This window comes from Mastigoproctus giganteus, chromosome 8, assembly GCF_048544385.1.
Source record: "Mastigoproctus giganteus isolate SK-2022 chromosome 8, ASM4854438v1, whole genome shotgun sequence".
NCBI lineage: Eukaryota > Metazoa > Arthropoda > Arachnida > Uropygi > Thelyphonidae > Mastigoproctus > Mastigoproctus giganteus.
Window position 1 is genome coordinate 79,403,398 of NC_143582.1, and position 21,386 is coordinate 79,424,783.

At 35.2% G+C, this 21,386-nt stretch overlaps 1 protein-coding gene across 1 annotated transcript in view; it reads left to right on the forward strand.

Moving 5' to 3' along the window:
• Positions 1-21,386, forward strand: part of LOC150081659 (isovaleryl-CoA dehydrogenase, mitochondrial) — a 116,867-nt gene that overhangs the window by 21,492 nt on the left and 73,989 nt on the right. The window contains exons 4-5 of the mRNA XM_090380580.1: positions 9,112-9,281; positions 17,969-18,062. Coding sequence (XP_090236706.1) covers positions 9,112-9,281; positions 17,969-18,062 — 264 coding nt within the window. The remainder of the gene's footprint in view (positions 1-9,111; positions 9,282-17,968; positions 18,063-21,386) is intronic.

The window sequence follows — 21,386 nt, forward strand, 5'->3', positions numbered from 1 at the left end:
AGGGCACCTCCCAAAATTTGTATTAATGATAAATTACAGAAATTTTGAAATCAGTAACTTGGAACAAATTTTCATTCAAAAATAAAGTAGCAGCTGCCAAGTTAAAACTTGTTGATATGCAGTTGTCTTTAGCTCTGAAATGTCTTTTCCAACACAAGACTATTTTAAAATTCTGGGGTTCTTCTGACTGCAAAATATTCCTTTATTACAAAGAGAAGCATTCAAAGTACTTTCTATGTTCGGATCAATGTACACGTGTGAAAGTGCATTTTCATTAATGAACAATATCAAAAACAAAAAAAGGAGAATATTGTTGATATCACATTTGGAAGAAAATTTGCAATTATCTCTTCATAATAGAGAAATTAATTTCAGAAGTTTGGCATCTCTTCAAAGTCAGTGTTCACACTGATAAGGTAATAAATATTACCACCAAAAAATTTTAATTGAGAAATATAATTCTTGTATGCGTAATAAGGCTAAAAAATGCATTTTTAATCTTTAAGCAGAAAAAATTATATTTTAATATATGGTACTTGTATTGTAAGCTACAAAATCTTGCTCGCTTAAAGCAAAAGGTTAAGAACCCCTGCCCTGGACAGTAGTTAGGTCTTTAATTAAATTCCACATTGGTACACTGTGATCGCAGCAACCCAGTTGGTCTTTTACCTGAATGCATGAAGAATCACTGCTGATAACCAGATCAGGAGTATTGCTTCCTCTTGTTGCTTCTCTAACATGCTGCTGTAGAAAACAGTCATCCAAGAAATCCACAAAAGTTTTGCTAGCTGTGAGTGACCAACCCACAAATTCCAGTCAACATCTGGAATGTTAAAATCCCTCATTATGAGACATTCTGATGTGGCATTTTGGTGATTAATTTTGTGTGTTTGACTAACATTATTCCAAGTGACGCAAGACTCCCCATAAATTTTGTGAAGATGGGCAGACTTCACGGACTTAAAAGTTCTAGATGATCCCAATAAAGCTATACTGGGCTTAAGTCTGGCAATTGGGGTGGTCATACCATAATTTGCAATACCCCCTTCTGTTATTTAGTTGCTAGAAAGTCCCTGCACAGTTTAGAGCTGTGCTTTGGGTCATTGTCTTTTTGTTATATAAAATTTCTTCTATAAAGTCGAAGTCCAGAGGATATTGTATTATATTCAGTAATGTTTTATAGCCATATTTTCCTAAAATTCCTTCAGTTCTGATGACATCACTGACTTCAGAAAAATAGGAGCAACACAAGATCGTGATGGAACTGTCACTGTGCTTGACTATAGGGTATAAACAATGTGGCACCATTTTACTTCTGTTGATCATCTTACATAAACTCTACACTTGGATCCAAAAATTTCAGATTTGGATTTATGGGTGCCTCCGTAGCCAGGTGGGAAGGAGCAGCAGTGCGTAGCACACGCTTCTTGATTAGACCGGAGTTCGAGCCCATCACCACCAAATACGGAGGATGCGTAAAGGTCAGGGAATGACCACCACATATCCCCGAGCAATATGGCCTTAGTTGCTAATGCTCCTAAAAATAATTTGGATTTATCTATCCACAGCATGTTTTCCACTCTTCAGTTGTCCAGCGTTGCTGATTCTTATCCCAAATCAACTATTTCTCTCGATTTTCTGATCAGTAAGATTTTTGGATTGCTACGCAACCATAAAGTCCTGCTTGTTTAAGACAAAGTTTTACGGTGCATGTAGACGCGGGGAGTTTCTCCATTCCTATCGAACTTTGCTTCGATTTCAGGTGCAGTAAGTCATTGATTATGTTTAGAAATCTGTGTTATGGTCTTATCTTGTGCTTCTGTTGTTACATGCAGTTATCCTAATCGTAGTTTGTCCTTTAAACTACCAGTCTCATTGAATCATTGAATGATAAAATGTATTTATTCTTGCCATATTTATCATGAAACATAAAACTTACAACAAACACTCTTTATGAATGACAGGTGTTTGATTTTATAAGTTACAGCTCTTACTCCTCAGCTTATATTATTGCAGAATAGTCTAGAATCATCTACAATATTGATCTTCTATAATATTGAACAATACTTCCACTTTCTGGAATATTCTAGAATAATCTACAGTGTTCTGCCACACTCAGAAGTCTTCTACATCTTTCTGGAATAGTGTCAAATATTCTAGAAATTTCTTAAATATTATTTAACTTTTTTGATTTTTAAACATAGTAGAAAATATTTTAATAAAAATTGGTAAACAAGTTGGCCCTGTTTTAATAAAAACTTTGAAAAATAAGAAAAAAAAAAGTGATTCCAAACTTTTAGGCACATATATATATATATATATATATATATATATATATATATATATATATATATATGTATATATATGGTACTCTACAGTTAGTGAGCGATTCCTGTGTTATCACAACAAGCATTTGTTTTATAAAATATATAATATGTAACCCCTTAAAGGTAAAGTTACAAAGGATAAAAAGGTAATAAAAGTATTCAGTTGATGAAATGGTTTCAGTAAATGAAAGATTAATGAGTCAGGTACGACAGATGCACCTAAAAGTACAAAGCAGCATTGAAGGATGCAAGAGTATATATAAGGTTGTATTAATATATTGAATAAAGTGTGCATAAATGGATGTGAAAGTTATACAAAATGCCAGTAACTAGAAGGGTTAGGATAGTTGAAAAAGAAGTGTAGTAGATATATGAAAGAATGTTAATACCTTAAAGTTATGATGAATTAAGAAAATTATGGGCTAATTTACTAAGCCAATAGAAGGTTGGAGAACTGTAAAGAAAAATTAGTACAGCAAAATACCAATAAAATAAAAAGTAAAAATAGAAAGTATTTACTATTTTTTCAACAGCGAACCCACACCTGACACTACCTGTGGACTCAACCAGTCCCACATACATGAAACCATTCCCTATTCCATCACACTACACCTTTTCGCTGTTGAAAAAATAGTAAATACTTTTTATTTTTATTTTATTGGTATTTTGCTGTACTAATTTTTCTTTACAGTTCTCCAACCTTCTATTGGCTTAGTAATTTAGCCCATAATTTTCTTAATTCATCATAACTTTTAGGATATAAACATTCTTTTACCTTTCACATATCTACTAACACTTCTTTTTCAACTATCCTCACCCTTCTAGTTACTGGCACTTTGTGTAATTTTCACATCCATTTGTGCACACTTTATTCAATATATTAATACAAACTTACACACACACACACCCACCCATGGTCTCCAGACTGCAGTTTGCAGAACTTAAGCCTTTCTTTGTAAGAGCAACCCTTTGTTCCTTTCACCAATCTTGTTGTCCTTCTCTGTATTAGTTCCACCAGCTCTACATCCTTTCTAAAATCAGGCCTCAAGACCAGTATACAGTACTAAAGGTGTGGCCTGACCATTGCCTTATACAAGAGGATATCATCTCCTTATCCCCTGCTAGAAAAATAATTCCTGAATATCATTGACAAGACACCACGAGCTATTCTTGCAGACTGTCTGCACTCAGAAAACTTCATATCTGACTGCACAATTACCTTCAGGTCTTTTTCATTCTTTACCACCCTGAGTGTAGTATCACACAGTTGATATGTTACTCTGGGGTTACTGCTACCCATATGGAGTACTTTACATTTGTCAGTATTAAACTTTAATTGCCACCTATTAGTCCATCTGCTCAACTTTTCTAGATCCTGTTGCAGTTGCATACTGTCATTAGTGTCATTAACAACCCTGCTGACCTTTGTATTGCCTGCAGACTTGGACATTAAGTCTGATATACCTTCATCAATATCATTAATAAATACAGAAAACAACAAATGTACCCAACACCGAGGGGGACTCCAAAATAACATTGGTCCATGAAGTGCAGTGTCCATTGATTACCACTCTGTTGTCTTCCACTCAACCATCCCTTTTCCCATAGTAGCAATTTTCCTTTAATGCCATACTGCCCCAATTTGTACAATAGTCTTCCATGTGCAAAAGTATCAAACACTTTCCTAAAATCCTAGTATATGATATCAAAATTATTTTTTGCATCCAGTTCCTTTGTGACCACATATAGTATCCAATCAAATTGGTCAGACAAGACTTCCCGTTAACAAACCCATACCGTATCTGAGCTATAACTGTAGTCTTGTCTAGATCATTGCTACTCAAAGTGTAGTTCATAGACTGACATCAGTCTGTGAACTGTTTGTTACCAGTTCGGGATGAATTGTAAATTTGTTGTGGATCTTGCTGCTGTGCCACAATTGTATTTTCCAAAAGTACTGGTCCGTGACGGATTGGAAATAAAAGGAACTGGTCCTTCACCACAGATAGTTTTAGAAGTGCTGGTCTAGATGATCCTGCAGTGCTTCTTTAACAAGTACCTCCATTCACTTCCCCTTAACAGAAGTCAAACTAACAGGCCTCTAATTACTTGTCACCCTTTGATCCCCTTTTGTGAATTGGGGTCACATTTGCACATCTCCAGTTCATGGGGACCTCCCCTGATTCCAAGAAAGCTCTCATATTATGGCTAAGGGTTTGCTTACTTCCTTTGCTGCCTCCTTTAATATTACTGGATAGATCCCATCCACGCTTGTGTTTAACTTCAACAATTTCTTCTCCACTTTGCTCTCAGTTATTACAAAATATTTTAGCTCTCTGCCAGAGTTTGATAAACTTCTGGCATTCTCCTCCTTTCATAATTGCTCATGTGTGAATGTAGATGTAAAATACTCATTCAGTTTGTCAGCTACCTGAGTAGGATTATCAAAAGTTGAACCATCGACATCAAGTGGACCAGTCTGATTCACCCACTTCCTTCTAGAGTTTACATAAGTAAAGAACTCTTTGTTGTTTTTCTTTCCATCTTTTGCCAAAGATTTCTCGTAATCTGCCTTTGCCTGCCTAACCTCCTTTGTGACGTGATTACAGACCAGCTTATATCTACCATAGGTATACATATTAAAAAGTATTATCGCATACCTATCATATGATATCATGTGGCTCTGATATAGAGAAAGAGAAGATTAAAAGATTAAAAATTTAGAGTGAAACTTGGTGAGTTAAAAATTATACATGTTGTTTTAACACATGTATTATTTGACATTAGGAGTGTTAATATGATATTCGCAGTTAAAATTCTGCATGATTAAAGCTGGTAAAGACAAGGAAAGTAAAATTAGTTTCTAAATGTATGCCTTAAGATAAAAATAAAATAATTAATCTGATTCACCCCCTTCCTTCTAGAGTTTACATAAGTAAATAACTCTTTGCTGTTTTTCTTTGCCAAAGATTTCTTGTAATCTGCCTTCGCCTGCCTAACCTCCTTTGTAACTTGGTTACAGATCAACTTATATCTATCATAGGCTTCTGTGTCACATGTTAATTTATATGTATCCCATGCATTTTTCTTCTCTGCCCTATGTCTCATCTGACATCCATTTAGGCTTAAACCTTGAACAATATTTCTTAGTTGGTATTTAAAGCCTAGTAGCTTCCAAGATAAGTTCTTTGAATGCTTCCCATTTTGAATTTGCTGTTAGTAACATCATCAGTTGGTCCCACTGCATAGAATTTAAATACTGTCTCAGACCATCATAGTCGCCTTTACGAAAGCAAAAACCCTTCCCTTTACCCCTGATGGTAGTTACCTCTTTGAGTAAATCCCACTTCACACACTGTGATCATTGCCACCTAGTGGTTCCTTTATCTGCAGATTCTTAATGCATGAAGAATCACTACTGATAATCAAATCAAGAGTATTACTCCCTCTAGTTGCCTCCCGAACATGCTGATGTAGAAACCAATCATCCAATAAATCCACAAAAGCTTTGCTAGTGTGTGAGTGACCAACCTACAAATTCCAGTCAGTATCTGGGAATTAAAATCCCCCATTATAAAATCCTCCCCTTGGACTCAGGGGAGGTACCCATAGACTGGAGATGTGCAAATGTGACCCCAATTCACAAAGGAGGATCAAAGGCTCACACAAGTAATTATAGACCTGTGAGTTTAACTTCTGTTCCAAGAAAATTAATGGAGGCACTGGTTAAAGAAGCACTGCAGGATCATCTAGACATGACTTCAGTTATAGCTCGGACACAGCATGGGTTTGTTAAGGGGAAGTCTTGTCTGCCTAATTTGATTGGATACTATGATGTACTTACAAAGGAACTGGATGCAAAGAATAACTTTGATATCATATATTTGGATCTTAGAAAAGCCTTTGATGCTGTTACACATGGAAGACTGCTGCACAAATTGGAGCAGTGTGACATTGGAGGCAAATTGCTGCTATGGATAAAGGTATGGTTGAGTGGGAGAAGGCAGAGTGGTAATCAATGGACACTGCTCTTCATGGACTAATGTTATTAGTGGAGTCCCTCAGGGTTCAGTGTTGGGTCCATTATTGTTTTCTGTATTTTATAAATAATATTGATGATGGTATATCAAACTTAATGTCCAAGTTTGCAGATGATACAAAGGTTTGTAGGGTTGTTAAGGACACTACTGACGCTATGCTGCTGCAACAGGATCTGGAAAGGTTGAGCAGATGGGCTGAGAGGTAGCAAATGAAGTTTAACATTGACAAATGTAAAGTACTACATGTGGGGAAACAGCAACCCCAGGGCAATGTATAAACTGTGTGGTACTACACTGACAGTGGTAGAGAATGAAAAGGACCTGGGGGTAATTGTGCAGGCAGATATGAAGTTCTCTGAGCAGTGCAGACAAGCTGCAAGAGTAGCTCATGGGGTCTTGTCAATGATATACAGGAAATTTTTCTAGCAGGGATAAGGAGATGATTATTCCCTTGTATAAGGCAATGGTCTGGCCACACCTTGAGTACTGTATACAGGTCTGGAGGCCTCATTTCAAGAAGGATGTAGAGATGCTGGAATGAGTACAGAGAAGGGCAACAAGATTAGTGAATGAAACAAAGGGTTGCTCTTACGAAGAAAGGTTTAAGTTCTGCAAATTACAGTGTCTGGAGACTAGGCACCAGCGAGGTGATCTGATAGAGGTATATAAAGCCTTGAATGGTTTGAGCATGCTCAGTGCCGATGGGATTCTTCCTTTTCCTCAGAATAATCACCTGAGAGGGCATAAATTCAGATTAAGGAAAGACAGATGTAGGATAGATGTGCAGAAATTTACCTTTAGCCAGCGGGTAGTTGGTCGGTGGAACAGACTTCCATCCCTTGTTGTGGAAGTTGATAGCCTAAATAAATTTAAGGCTCAGCTGGACAGGTATTTCAAACGAACGGAGGGGTGAAATGGGAGTGGATTTTTTTTTTTTTTTGGCTGATGCTGCCATAAGCTTGCTTTCTTGCATCATATGCCTCTGCTAATGCTAATTACAAACGTGATTTACATGAAACATTTTCTGTTGAAGGCAACAAAGTCTGTTGTAATGTTAAAGACATTCTTGCTAAAGATGATTAGACAAAGTCATTCTTTGAATTTAGAGAGAGAGAGAGAAATAACATTAATACTCAGCTCAATAAACCTTGTCAGAACTTCTGCACATGAAAGGAATAATACTTTTTCAGTTAATAATTAAGTGATAGGTTTTTTCTTTTGAGTCACTCTACTTATACTGAATATATTTGGAGTATGGAACAATTGTTTTAAATAGAGAGAATCGCTTAAATGTAATCATTATTACAATGAATGTAATAATGATTATATTTATTGCTTTTATAAAGAATTGTTTTGAAACAGACAGATCTATATTACCTTTTAAAATATTTCAAGAGAAGAAAATTTATACAAGATATTTTATTTATAGTGTCTGGTCTTACTTATTTTGATTCTCTTAATTTCATTTGTTTTGTGTCAAGCTTTGACATTGAGGGTGATTAAGCAAATTACAAAAAGTAGAATCTGTGCATTTTGTTTAGTTATTGGGAATGCCTTATATTCGGACATTGTTGTTTGTTTTGTGTTAATTTTGTATTGTTTACTGTGTCATTTTTTTTTTTTTTTTTTTTCATTTTATAAATTCCTGATCCATAAAACTTTCACTGTTCCTTTATATACGATAATGGTAAGACCACATTTAGGATATTTTGTTCAGTTGTCGAGTTTCAGAACTTATAGAAATGGTTCAAAGAAGAGGGCAGCCAGGATTGGTAAGGGGGTGTTAATGGATCTTCATATGAAGAATAGTTTAGAAAGTTCTGACCGTTGCTTGGCAACTAGAAATTTGGGGGGTGGGACTGATAGAGCTATATAAGGCTCTGAAGGGAATTAGTAAATGAATAAGGGATATATATATTTTCACTAGTAAAAGAGAGAAGAACCACAGGACACAAATACAAAATTCTGGGAATTAACAGAAGGCTGAATCTCGCAAAGTTTACTTTCAGGAAGTGTGTTGCCGATTAGTTGCAAGAATTCACTGCAACAGGAAATGAGGTGGATAGTTTGGCAAAGTTAAAAACATAATTGGATAGTCACATTTTGGCAATAGTGAAGTTATGAATGATAGGCAATGTTTTTTTTTGGCAGGTGCAGAAAAAAAGGCCGCTTTCCTGAATACTTTTTTTATTTAGCTATATGAAGTTACAAATCATATTTTATATTATTGTGTCAACTTATCATTCCTCTGCCAGTAATGATCATAATAGTTTATCCTGTTACATTAACAAAAGCTGTTCAAAAGTACCACCAATTTCTTCGTAATATGAATGTACATTTCATCATTTTTGCAGAAATTCAACGGTGTTATAGTGGAAATTTACTATTCAGATTTCGTTGTAGTTCTAACATGTAGACATTTTGGCTTCAAAGAGCCACAGAAATTATCTGATCACCAAAGAATTTGCATAACATTGCCATTGTTGCATTAGCAGTTATGGACTTTTGCCACATCATGTTGGACCCAGTGGTCTCTTCAAGCAATGAAATAAATTGTGTGATACATTTAATGTGCTGCATTTAGATTCCGTGAAGAAAAAAGACTAATGATATGTCTATAAAAAACAATAAATACTCGCACATATATCCACACCATGTGTAGTTTAGCTTGTATGACTTTATATTCACCTTTATTAGCATTAATAAATAAACAAAAGCATAAAGAAAGCATTTGATTATTACAGTTAAAGATGGAGGGGCAGAAAGTGGCTACTTGGAGCATTGTATAGTCATGGAAGAGCTTTCTCGGGCATCTGCAGGCATTGCCCTAAGCTATGGAGCGCATTCTAATCTTTGTGTTAACCAGATAGCCAGGAATGCCAATGAAAAGCAAAAAGCAAAATATCTTCCTAAGGTAAAGATAAAAAAGTCAGTCAATCATTCATTATTAAAAAAAAAGTTATATAGACTAATATATAGCAGTTATGTTGAAGTAGTGCTTAGCATCATTTACATAGCTATGTAAATGAAATCAAACTGAAATTTTCTCAAGAGGCATCATAATATTATAATGTCTTGTATTGGAATAAATTTTCGAGTTACCTTAATTTTCAACCTCAATTAACACTTCCTGATAAGTAGTATATTGTAATTTTTTTTCAGTAGAGTGCTATTATCTATTAACAAATGTTGTAATTGCAGTATTCAATGAAAAGGATGTATAATAATGAGAGTGCTCTGTTATGTAATGGGCAAAGATTTAGCATCATTTTGAAGGGAACATGATGGATAAAGATTGGCACCTTAGCTAGTATATACTGTATATAATAAATAAAAGAGCCTCTGCGTGTGTCAACATCTCCCTGTCACCAACTAAAATAGACTTGAACTTAAATACAGTAAGCGCCAGTTATAGTGATGTCATTTGCAAATTGAATTTTGATTCTAATAAACAGCAATTCTAATAAGCGAAAATTGATGAATATTATCCAGACTATAAAAATAAAGATATAAAGCACAAATTTACACTTTATTACCAAAGGTTTATTGCCAATTAAATGATACGTGAAAATCATAAGTATAAAAATAAAGTTATACTTATGTACATAGCTTAATTAATATACATATTAATTAAACATAACACTTTGTAATATGATTATAATTTAAAATAGTCACTTATTTTAGATTGCTTTAAATTATCACTACAAAGTCTATAGGTTTTTCAATATTGTATAACAGTCTATATTCACAATCACTTGCACCAGTTTCTTCCAGCACTCTCCTCAGGATGGCTATAGCTTCAAGAGTTTGCCGTTTTGTAACTGGAATTCGTTCTGGTTCATCTTCGTTTTCCTTGTCGGCGAAATTATCAGTAACAGACTGGGCGATTTATTCATATGTTAAAGCTGTAGTAACTTGTAGATCACCATCTATGTCCACCCAATCATTAAATTCCTATTCACCCAAGTCTTCATGCTTTTCAACGTGATCAGTATCGTGACTTAGTTGACCATCATGAATAATTAATCCACATTTTTTGAAACAGTTGCTAATGCAGATTTCGGAAACTTTATTCCAGGCACTCATTGTCATACAAAGTGCATCTAGAACAGTTATCTGCTTTGCAATATTGGATGATATTCCCAAACCTTCATCTATAGACTGGATGATTCTTCACCTCATATCCGATCTATAAAAGGTCTTAAAGGTTTTTATTATTCCCAGGTCGAGAGATTGAATCAGTGATGTGGTATTTGAAGGTAGAAAAACTAATTCAATGTTTTTGAATGTCAACTTTGGATGAGCTGGGCAGTTTTCAAATGCAATTTTTTTGTTTTTCTTATCCAATTTCAAAACCCATTTATGAAGATAATCTTCAAATAAAGAAGTTCTCATCCTAGCATTGGCGTTATTGGCATATTCAACAGGCAGCGGTTTTACTCCTTAAAAACATCTAGGCGATTTACTCTTGCCGATAACTAACGGCTTCATCTTGATTGTTCCGGTCATGTTGCATGTTAAAAGAACTGTAATCTTGTCTTTTATCTTCTTTCCTGTGGATGCAGAGGAATTTTTAAAAATCATTCAGTGGTCTGGGGTAGCCCTGTAGTACAACCCTGTTTCATCTGTATTAAAAATATCTTCAGGATTATAAGTGTTTAAGGCGCCTCTGTAGCCAGGTGGGAAGGAGCAGCAGTGTGTAGCACATGCTTCTTCATTAGACCGGGGTTCGAGCCTGTCACCACCAAATACGGAGAATGCGGAAAGGTCAGGGAATGACCACCGCAAATCCCGGAGCAATATGGCCTTAGTTGCTAATGCTCTTAAAAACCAAATAACAAATAAGTGTTTAACACAGTTTTCCGAGCTGTTTTCAACCAGGTGTCAGCTGCAGAACTATCGGAATCTTGTTTTTCTCCGTGAAGTTTTTTGTAAACAATATCATGCCTCTCCTACCATCTTGTCAGCCATCAGTCCATCCCTTTAAACTCTTTGTGTAGTTTTTCAGCAAAATTATTAGCTTTTTTTGAAGGGGAATGTTACGATTGATTGGTGCATTAAATGAGCTGGCCTGTTAGAACCAAACGAACAGAGCTTCATCTGCTGTTTAGCATTTCCCTTCACACTTCCTTTTTCTGGTTTCACTAATCACATTAGTGCTTAATGTGACGTGATTTTAATAATTTTGATAAAGATGACTGAGGCACTCCTAATTTTACTGCCGCTTCCTTTTGAGACATATTGCCTAAGTTTAATTTATTGTACGTTTCTATAATTCGTAACTTATCTTTTACACTCAAATTCTGTTCACTGACTTTTTTTTTTTGGGTAGTAAAATTTAAAACACAGTAAAAAAGATAAGTGTCAATCAATCACAAAGCACATGACACACACACAAGTGTGAAGTTTAGATATAGAAATGAAGAGCAGATTTCATTGAAGGGGAAACACATTTCATCATAATAACATGAAAACACAGAATTCTGGCTGTCGGTATTATTGCAAATGCAATAAGATCAAGTTTACTACCTGTTTATTGCACTAACAGAATTACATTAACAGAAAAGCCCAATAAACTGGAAAATGCAAATTGGTTTTATTGTTTTATGGTTGTGATCTCCAGAAATGTGCTTTAGAAAAATATCAGAGGCATTCAAAATTGATTCTTATAACCGAAAATATGATTCTAATAAACAATGAAAGTGTAGTGCATTTTATTGATTTGAATGAGAGAGATGCCAAAAGGTGTACATGATAATATTTAAGACTCAGTGCAACAAGGCATAATATTTTTAAGAGATTATAATTATCTATATACGGTACTGTTTCTTGTATTCTGTGTATCTTATAAACTCCTCTGACCGTTTGGCCGTCCCGGCATATAAACAGAAAATTTATTTATTTATTATAATATAGGTGTAAAAACACTATAGACAACTCTCAAAGGAAAAAACTACGATAGGCTAAATGTGACTATGGTGGGCTGAGACACTATTTAAATTTTATACTGTGGAATCAACTCATGATGTTACCAACAGCAAATTCAAAATGGGAAGCATTCTTATGGGAAACTCCTATGCTTATCTTTAGTGACATTCTGATTTCTAGGCAAAATGATATATCTCTTTTGGGGATTACCCTGACTTCTAATCTCTCCTGGCACAATCACATTATAAATATTGCTTCTTTTGATCTGAAAAACTTGGTTTTGTCTTTCGTTCTCGGCATTACTTTTCTTTCAAACAGCTGCTCACTCTGTATAAATCACAAATCCACCCTGGCATGGAATATTGTTCCCACATCTGGGGTGGTGCCCCAAAACCTCTCTCAGGCTTCTTGATTCCATTCAGAAGAGGGCAGTTAGGTTAATTAATGATTCATCTCTAACAGAGTCTCTCCACTCACTGTCTCATAGACGTACTGTTTCTCCTGCATGCCTCTTCTACCTATACTTCCATGGGCACTGTTCTTCTGAATTGGCTTCTATAATTCTCGCTCTCTCTCTTTCAAAAGAGTCTGAACACATGCCGCCACCAGCCAACATCCATTTACTGTCCAACTTCAAACTCACAGAACCAACTTTTCATCTTCCTCGTTTATTCATTCAACTGCTGTTTTCTGGAACAACCTTCTGTCATACGTATTTCCTGAAAATTAGTCTACAGAAGTTCAAGTCCAATGTCAACAAATATCTTCTTTCGTCTTCTCAACCTCCAACCCAAACATGGTACTAAGTACTATAGGTTCTAACACCTCTCGTGTTTGGGGTTTACATAAAAAAAAAAAAAAAAAAAATTCAAAGAATTAATCTTGGAAGCTACTAGGCTTTTCATACCAACAAAGAAATATTGTTCGAGATTTAGGCCTAAATGGATGTCAGATAAAATAATTAGACATGTGACAGAGAAGAAAAATGCATGGGATACATATAAATCAACACGTGACACAGAAACCTCTGATAGATATAAGCTGATCTGTAACCAAGTTACAAAAGAGGTTAGGCAGGTAAAGGCAGATTATGAGAAATCTTTGGCAAAGGATGCAAAGAAAAACAGCAAAGAGTTCTTTACTTATGTAAACTCTAGAAGGAAGGATCAGATTGGTCCACTTGATATCGATAGTTCAAATGTTGATGATCCTGCTCAGGTAGCTAACAAACTAAATGAATATTTTGCATCGACATTCATACATGAGGAGTTATTCAGGGAGGGGAATGCCAGAGGTGTATTCAACTCTGGCAGTAAGCTAGATAATCTTGTAATAACTGAGAGTAAAGAGGAGGAGAAATTGTTGGAGATAAACACAAGAAAGGCACCTGGGGTGAATGGAATCTACCCAGTTATATTAAAGGAGGCGGCAAAGGAAGGGGAGGTACCCATGGACTGGAGATGTGCAAATGACCCCAATCCACAAAGGAGGACGAAAGGGAGACACAGGTAATTACAGACCTGTTAGTTTAACTTCTGTTCCAGAGAAATTAATGGAGGCACTGGTTAAATAAGCATTGCAGATTCGTCTAGACAAGACTTCAGTTATAGCTCGGACACAGCATGGGTTTGTTAAGGGGAAGTCTTGTCTGCCTAATTTGATTGGATACTATGATGTACTTACAAAGGAACTGGATGCAAAGAATAACTTTGATATCATATATTTGGATCTTAGAAAAGCCTTTGATGCTGTTACACATGGAAGACTGCTGCACAAATTGGAGCAGTGTGACATTGGAGGCAAATTGCTGCTATGGATAAAGGTATGGTTGAGTGGGAGAAGGCAGAGTGGTAATCAATGGACACTGCTCTTCATGGACTAATGTTATTAGTGGAGTCCCTCAGGGTTCAGTGTTGGGTCCATTGTTGTTTTCTGTATTTATAAATGATATTGATGATGGTATATCAGGCTTAATGTCCAAGTTTGCAGACAATACGAAGGTTGGCAGGGTTGTTAATGACACTAATGACAGTACACTGCTGCAACAGGATCTAGAAAAGTTGAGCAGATGGGCTGAGATGTGGCAAATGAAGTTTAACATTGACAAATGTAAAGTACTACATATGGGAAGCAGTAATCCCAGAGTAACGTATCAACTCTGTGGTACAACACTGACAGTGGTAGAGAATGAAAAGGACCTGGGGTAATTGTGCAGGCAGATATGAAGTTTTCTGAGCAGTGCAGACGGTCTGCAAGAGTAGCTCATGGTGTCTTGTCAACGATATACAGGAATTTTTCTAGCAGGGATAAGGAGGTGATTATTTCCTTGTATAAGGCAATGGTCAGGCCACACCTTGAGTACTGTATACAGGTCTGGAGGCCTCATTTTAAGAAGGATGTAGAGCTGTTGGAATGAGTACAGAGAAGGGCAACAAGATTAGTGAATGGAACAAAGGGTTGCTCTTACGAAGAAAGGCTTAAGTTTTGCAAATTACAGTGTCTGGAGACTAGGCACCTGCGAGGTGATCTGATTGAGGTGTATAAAGGCTTGAATGGTTTGAGCATGCTCAATGCTGATGGGATTCTTGCTCAGAATAATCACCTGAGAGGGCATAAATTCAAATTGAGGTAAGACGGTTATGGGATAGATGTGTGGAAGTTTGCCTTTAACCAGCGGGTGGTTGATTGCTGGAACAAACTTCCATCTGTCGTTGTAGAAGTTAATAGCTTAAATAGATTCAAGGAAGAAATTGACAAACATTTTGAGCGAGTGGATGGGTGAAATAAGGGTGTTTTTTCTTTTTTTTTTTTTTTGCATGATGCTATATAAGCTTGCTTTCTTGCATCATGTGCCTTTGCTAATAGTAGTGTGAAGGACATCATTTCAACTGTATCTCATATTGTGCTCAACCTTCACAACGAGTTACCATGTTTTTAAACCTATATTATATAGATAATTATAATCTCTTAAAAATAGTATGCCTTGTTGCATTGAGTCTTGTTTAAATATTATCACATGCACATTTTGGCATCTCTCATATTGTGGGATTATGCTCACAACTGGGTTGTCATGTTTGCGATACCAGGGTGCCTGCCCACTCACAGATGAAAGGACAACCAGCCTTGAAACGGTGCTGTCTGGGTGGTGCTGCCCTTTACACTACTATCGTAGTTTTTTCCTTTAAGAGTTGTCTATGATGTTTTTACACCTATATTATATAGATAAGTAAAATAATATACAATTTTCCCTCATTTTGTGTTTACTGTAAACCATTGATATTTGCACATTTAATATTTATGGTTTTGATTATTCGCAGGTTATTTCCTTGTACAGTATGCCTATTTAATATTCACATTTTCAATTACGTGTGGGTATTTTCTCTGCAGTTCTGTGTTACCTTTCCAGCATGTATCAACTCTGTATATATGCCACAGAGGTGTAGATGAGACCCTGATCCATCTGTTGGATCAGGATCTAATTACCACATGTAAGTCATGTTAAACCCACCATATATTTGTAGGAATTAAAATTGTATTTGATGTACTGTAAACCCTTGATATATGTACATTTAATATTTATTGTTATGTCCTTGTACAGCAGTGGTTTTCAACTGGGGTGCCACAAAAGTCATTCTTGGGGTGCTGTGTAAATTCTGTTTAAGTTACTTAAATTTATTATTATGTTTTTTTTTAATTTATACATTTATTTCATTATAAAAAGGTGTATGGTATCCATTGTACCGTATCTTTTTAATTTTGTGGTGATCTATAATTGACCTTTAATTAGTACCTCTATATAAAGAATAAAATTATTATATTTGTATATATTAAAAGGTCGAAAACCACAGTGTTAGATATTTATTTTGGTCTAGAGGTGCCGTGAAAAAATTACTGGGCCACTAAGGCTGCCGTGAACCGAGAAAGTTTGGGAACCTCTGTTGTACAGTATGCTCATTTAATATTCATGTTTTCGGTTATATGGGGGTAATTTCTCTGCAATTCTGTGTTACCTTTTGAGCGTGTATTGTGTATATATGACACAGTGTAGATGAATATTGATCCTTCTGATGGATCAGGATCTAATTACCACATCTAAGTCATGTTAAACACACCATATATTTGTAGGAATTAAAAAAAGGCAAGGTTTCCTCTATTTGGGCAGCAATTTCTGGTAAAAATATGATATTGCTGGCTGTATAACATATATAAAATAATTTCTAAATGAAATGAAATCATTGATGTGGAATGTGTGTTGCAGGAAAATGTTGTCTGATGCAGTGAATGGCCTGAAAGATATCTTTCTAATAGAACACGAAGAGCTGCTGAAGATTTTGAGTTTTGCACATGATATAGAAGGTGAGGGTTTCAGTAATCTCAAAGGAAGTCAGGTGAAAGCAATGAGGTAGAATAGAGTGATGTTATTCAAAAGCCTTGGCTATACTGATATATTCAAAGCTGGCAAAACATTTGAAATAGACCTGTTGATAGAGCATAGTCTAAGAAGTTTTGGAGGGCTGTTACGACCTATAGGGACTTAGAAAACCTACAAAGAATGACAATTTTTCATATGTTTCTAAATGTCTCAATGTCCTCAAGTTAATTTTAAGAACATTTCAAGTGCATATCATTTTAAATCACCCTCCTGGAAGAATTCAGGTGGATCCCAAATTTTTTTAATCCATCCTCCTGTGTCACCGGAATGAGTATAGAGAAGGGCAACAAGATTAGTGAATGGAACAAAGGGTTGCTCTTACGAAGAAAGGCTAAAGTTTTGCAAATTACAGTGTCTGGAGACTAGACACCGGCGAGGTGATCTGATAGAGGTGTATAAAGCCTTGAATGGTTCGAGCATGCTCAATGCTGATGGGATTCTTCCTCTTGCTCAGAATAATCACCTGAGAGGGCATAAATTCAAATTGAGGAAAGACAGATGTAGGATAGATGTGCGGAAATTTGCCTTTAGCCAGCGGCTGGTTGGTTGGTGAAACAGACTTCCATCCCTTGTTGTGGAAGTTGATAGCCTAAATAAATTTAAGGCTCAGCTGGACAGGTATTTCGAAGGAATGGAGGGGTGAAGTGGAAGTTTTTTTTTTTTTTTGGCTGATGCTGCATAAGCTTGCTTTCTTGCATCAGATGCCTCTACTAATGCTAATGCTCCTCATTATCTTTTCTGTATCATTATCATGAATAAGTTTAATGTTTTTTTGCATTTTTTTTACTATAATAAGTATGATATTACACATATATTACATGTTAATTCTCATTGATTGTGAATGTTTGCCTTGATTTCTCAGAAAGGTCCACTTTAATCTTATTTTTTTTTTGTAAAGCTTTGGTTTTAATATTTACAGGAATTTTCAGGAACGTATCCCCTGCAGATATTGAAGGTTTACTGTATTTATTTATATGTATTTCTTGTAAATTTTAGTAATCTAAATTTAATAATAATTTTGGAAAATGATTTAAACTTTGTTAATATTTATTTTTACTGGTGCCTTTAGATGTGAATTTGCATTCAGCTAACTCTGCCACAAACAGAGACATCATTAACTTTGAAACAGCAGTGAATGGCACATCATTGAAATAATTTTTAGAGTGGGTGTTCTGTGATGATAAATCATGTTAATATTTAGTTTTCATCGGGTATGAAATAATTTATCTTTCTTTTTTTAGTTGATCAGTGGTGAACACGTTGGAGCATTAGCCATGAGTGAGGCTGGTTCTGGTTCTGATGTTGTATCTATGAAACTTCAAGCTAATAAAAAAGGTAAAATGATACTGTATGTGTGTGTGTGTGTGTGTGTGTACACACACACACACACACACACACACACACACGCATACATACATATATATATATACATATATATACACACACACACACACACACAAAAAAATAAGTGCGTGCTGTGCATGCACACATCCTATGTTACGTTGAGTTCTGACCATTGAAATTTCTTAATTTAGAAAGTAATATTCAAGCTTTTTACTGTCCACTGGTTTTCTTTTGAAAGCCATCCTTTTATTTATGCAACCATTTCCCCAAAGCTGCCATTATTGACTGGGAGGAGTTTACAGACACAAAGAAATTAAAACAAAAATATGCATAGCATATATCCTTATTTTGATTAGTTTTAACAGTAATAAACTTTTTCAGTGTAACTTACTCTGATCAGTAAGTAAAATTTAGTAATTGTTATAAAATTTTATATAATAATATATTTATTGCATTTTATTATTATATTAATATTATAATATTATTAATAATATTTATGCTAGCTGTGATCCAATGGTTAGTATGTGTGGTGACAAGTAGGGAGATTATTGATTCAAATATAACACACTGCCACAAAAAATGCACAGTCCATTATTTCTGTGGCACTGAAATCCAGGTGCCCTTAATAATTAAATATATATATATATCTATCTATCTATCTATCTATATATATATATATATATATATATATAGAGAGAGAGAGATAGATAGATAGATAGATAAGTATAATGTGGTAAAGAGAGAGGGGAGCTGATGAAACCGCAAGTCAAAACTATGGAAAAAATTCGTAGGTACCTGAAAAATAAAAATAATACATTAAAAGAAGTACTTAATGCTGCAGATCCGATGATTTTAATGTCTTCTTCAAGGGTCAACCGTCAAAACCAAAGGAAAGACAGGAAGAAGTAAGGCATCTGTTTCTGACATGAAATATACGTAGCACTTGGTAAAAACAATGAAACCATGCTGAAATTTGAATGAGAAGCATACCGAAGCCGGGTAAAAAGTAGCAGTAAGTGAAATGCTGACATATATTTCATGGCTGACCCGGCAGAGACAGAAAAAAAGAAAGGAAAAAGACATCATAAGGAAAATAAAAATAAAATGAAATGAAATAAAAATCAAGAAAGGAAGAACAGGACAAAGAAGCAACTTACTGTAGTACCAAGCAGGAGTCGGAGTGTGGACAGTGGGGAGAGACCCATCACACTGCGGTGGAACAGGGTAAAAGGCTAGCCCGATGTCATCTAGGAATATTTATAGCATGTCATAGTGACCCCAAGCATTGGAAAGAGGAGTCAATAAGTTGGTCGAAATTAAGATTACTAGGTGTGATAGGAAGATCGGCATTAAACAAATGAAGTAGTATGTCCCAGGATAGAGGAGAAACGAAAAACTGTCATAGTTTATAAGTGTTGCCATACAGAAGTTAAAAACAGCTCTGACATTTATCCCACTATACAAGTTAATGGTTAGACCATATTTTAAATATTGTATTCAGGTTTGAGGAGAATTCAAAGAAGAGAAAACCAGATTAATGATGAGAACAAATTGATGCACATATGAATAATGACTTAAGTGGTATGGACTGCAGAGTTGCAACTAGACATCTAAGGGAATTTTTGATTGAGGTTTGTAAGGTGCTGAAGGGATTGAGTAATTTGAATGAGGAAGGCCTGTTCTCGCTCTTAGGTGAGATGAGAACCATGGAGCTTATATAAAATATCATCAGGGGATTTCATGAAGTTAACCTATGAGCAGTGGATTGCTGAACATTGGATTATGTTGCTCCTGAATGTGGCAGAGGCCATGAGTGAATAAATTCACAGTGAAGCAAAGTAGCTGGCTACTTTGTTTGAATGGGAATAGCATGAATATTTTGCTTTATTCATTTATTTATTTATTACTTTTTTTTTTGGCTGATACAAAAAGTTCACTTCCTTGAGTTGTCCATCATTTGACCATACTAAGTCAAGTTCTGTTGGACCGAATGGCATCCATTATGACATGATTAAAAATCTTTCACCAAAATCTGTGGAAAACCTGCTCTTTCTATATAACAGAAACTTAAGGAACAGTTTCCAGACTCTTCGAATAAGACAGTCATCCTAGCTTTCAAACCAGGAAAGGATCCTAAAGTTCCGGCAAGAATCCTATCATTCTGACCAGCTACAGTGGTGTCTGTTTTTCCAGACGCCACTGTATCTGAGCACGTTCCCCATGAACAAATCCCCTTCGGTTCTCTCCCGAGCCACAGCACTCCCACTACTTTGAGCCCATTACTTTTAGTCTGAGTCACGATTTCCATTTAAATTCAATTTAATTTGACAATACTACCCTAAACTGACAGATACCTAAATGCAGTGATATGTATTGGACTATCAAGTTTACGTTAAAAGTCTTATGCTATAATGTTACATTTGTACAGTTTTAAATTAGTCATTGGCCTTACTAGAAATAAAATTTCTTAGCTAAAACAAAATATAGCCAACCTACATGATTAAGAACCTTTAAGCTACTTATTTACCACAATTAAAATCCTACTACTGTGTGCTACACTAGTAGTGTATGTGTTTTGATATTCCTGCCAAACCACTGTTACAAAAGCTCTACAATATTAAATCATAACTTACAAAATGTCTAGGCAAAATTTAAAAAACAAGCTAGCAAATGTAACTAGGACTATTAAATAAACACAATTTAATATGTTAATTAAGTCAAATTATGGACTCAACTGTTTTCATAATGGCCTAATATTGATATAAACTACTTAAAGGATCTACGAGTAGTTGAATGTCTGCCAACAAGAATTCACAAACTGATTCTTGCTAAAGGAAGAGTTACACATTATTATTATTATTATTATTATTGAATACACAGGCTATTAATTTTTTATCTGGTGTCTGTACCCATATATATACCACTATATGTTTTCTTTTATTCTGTTCAGTATTTTTACAAAGGTCATTCTGCACCATTCTACATATTCAGACAATTCACACCCCACCTCTCAAAAAATGTCAGTGCTGGAATATCCATTGAAATGTCTGTGACATTTTCATTTTTCAAAAACTCAAAAATTTTTAAATGTCATCCGGAAGTATCTCAATTTTGAGCTAATTGAAGATAAACAAATACTCATATGATGTCAATAATAAAAGGGCTAACATATATGGTTTCTGCAGGTTCTTTTATTATTGTACTGTATTTAATGATATCACAGCCACTAATTCTTTCTGGTACAAAATAGCTTGAGCTAAAGTTGCAGCAGTGATTAAGGCCATGTACCAAGCCCACACATGAAAGGTATAAAAA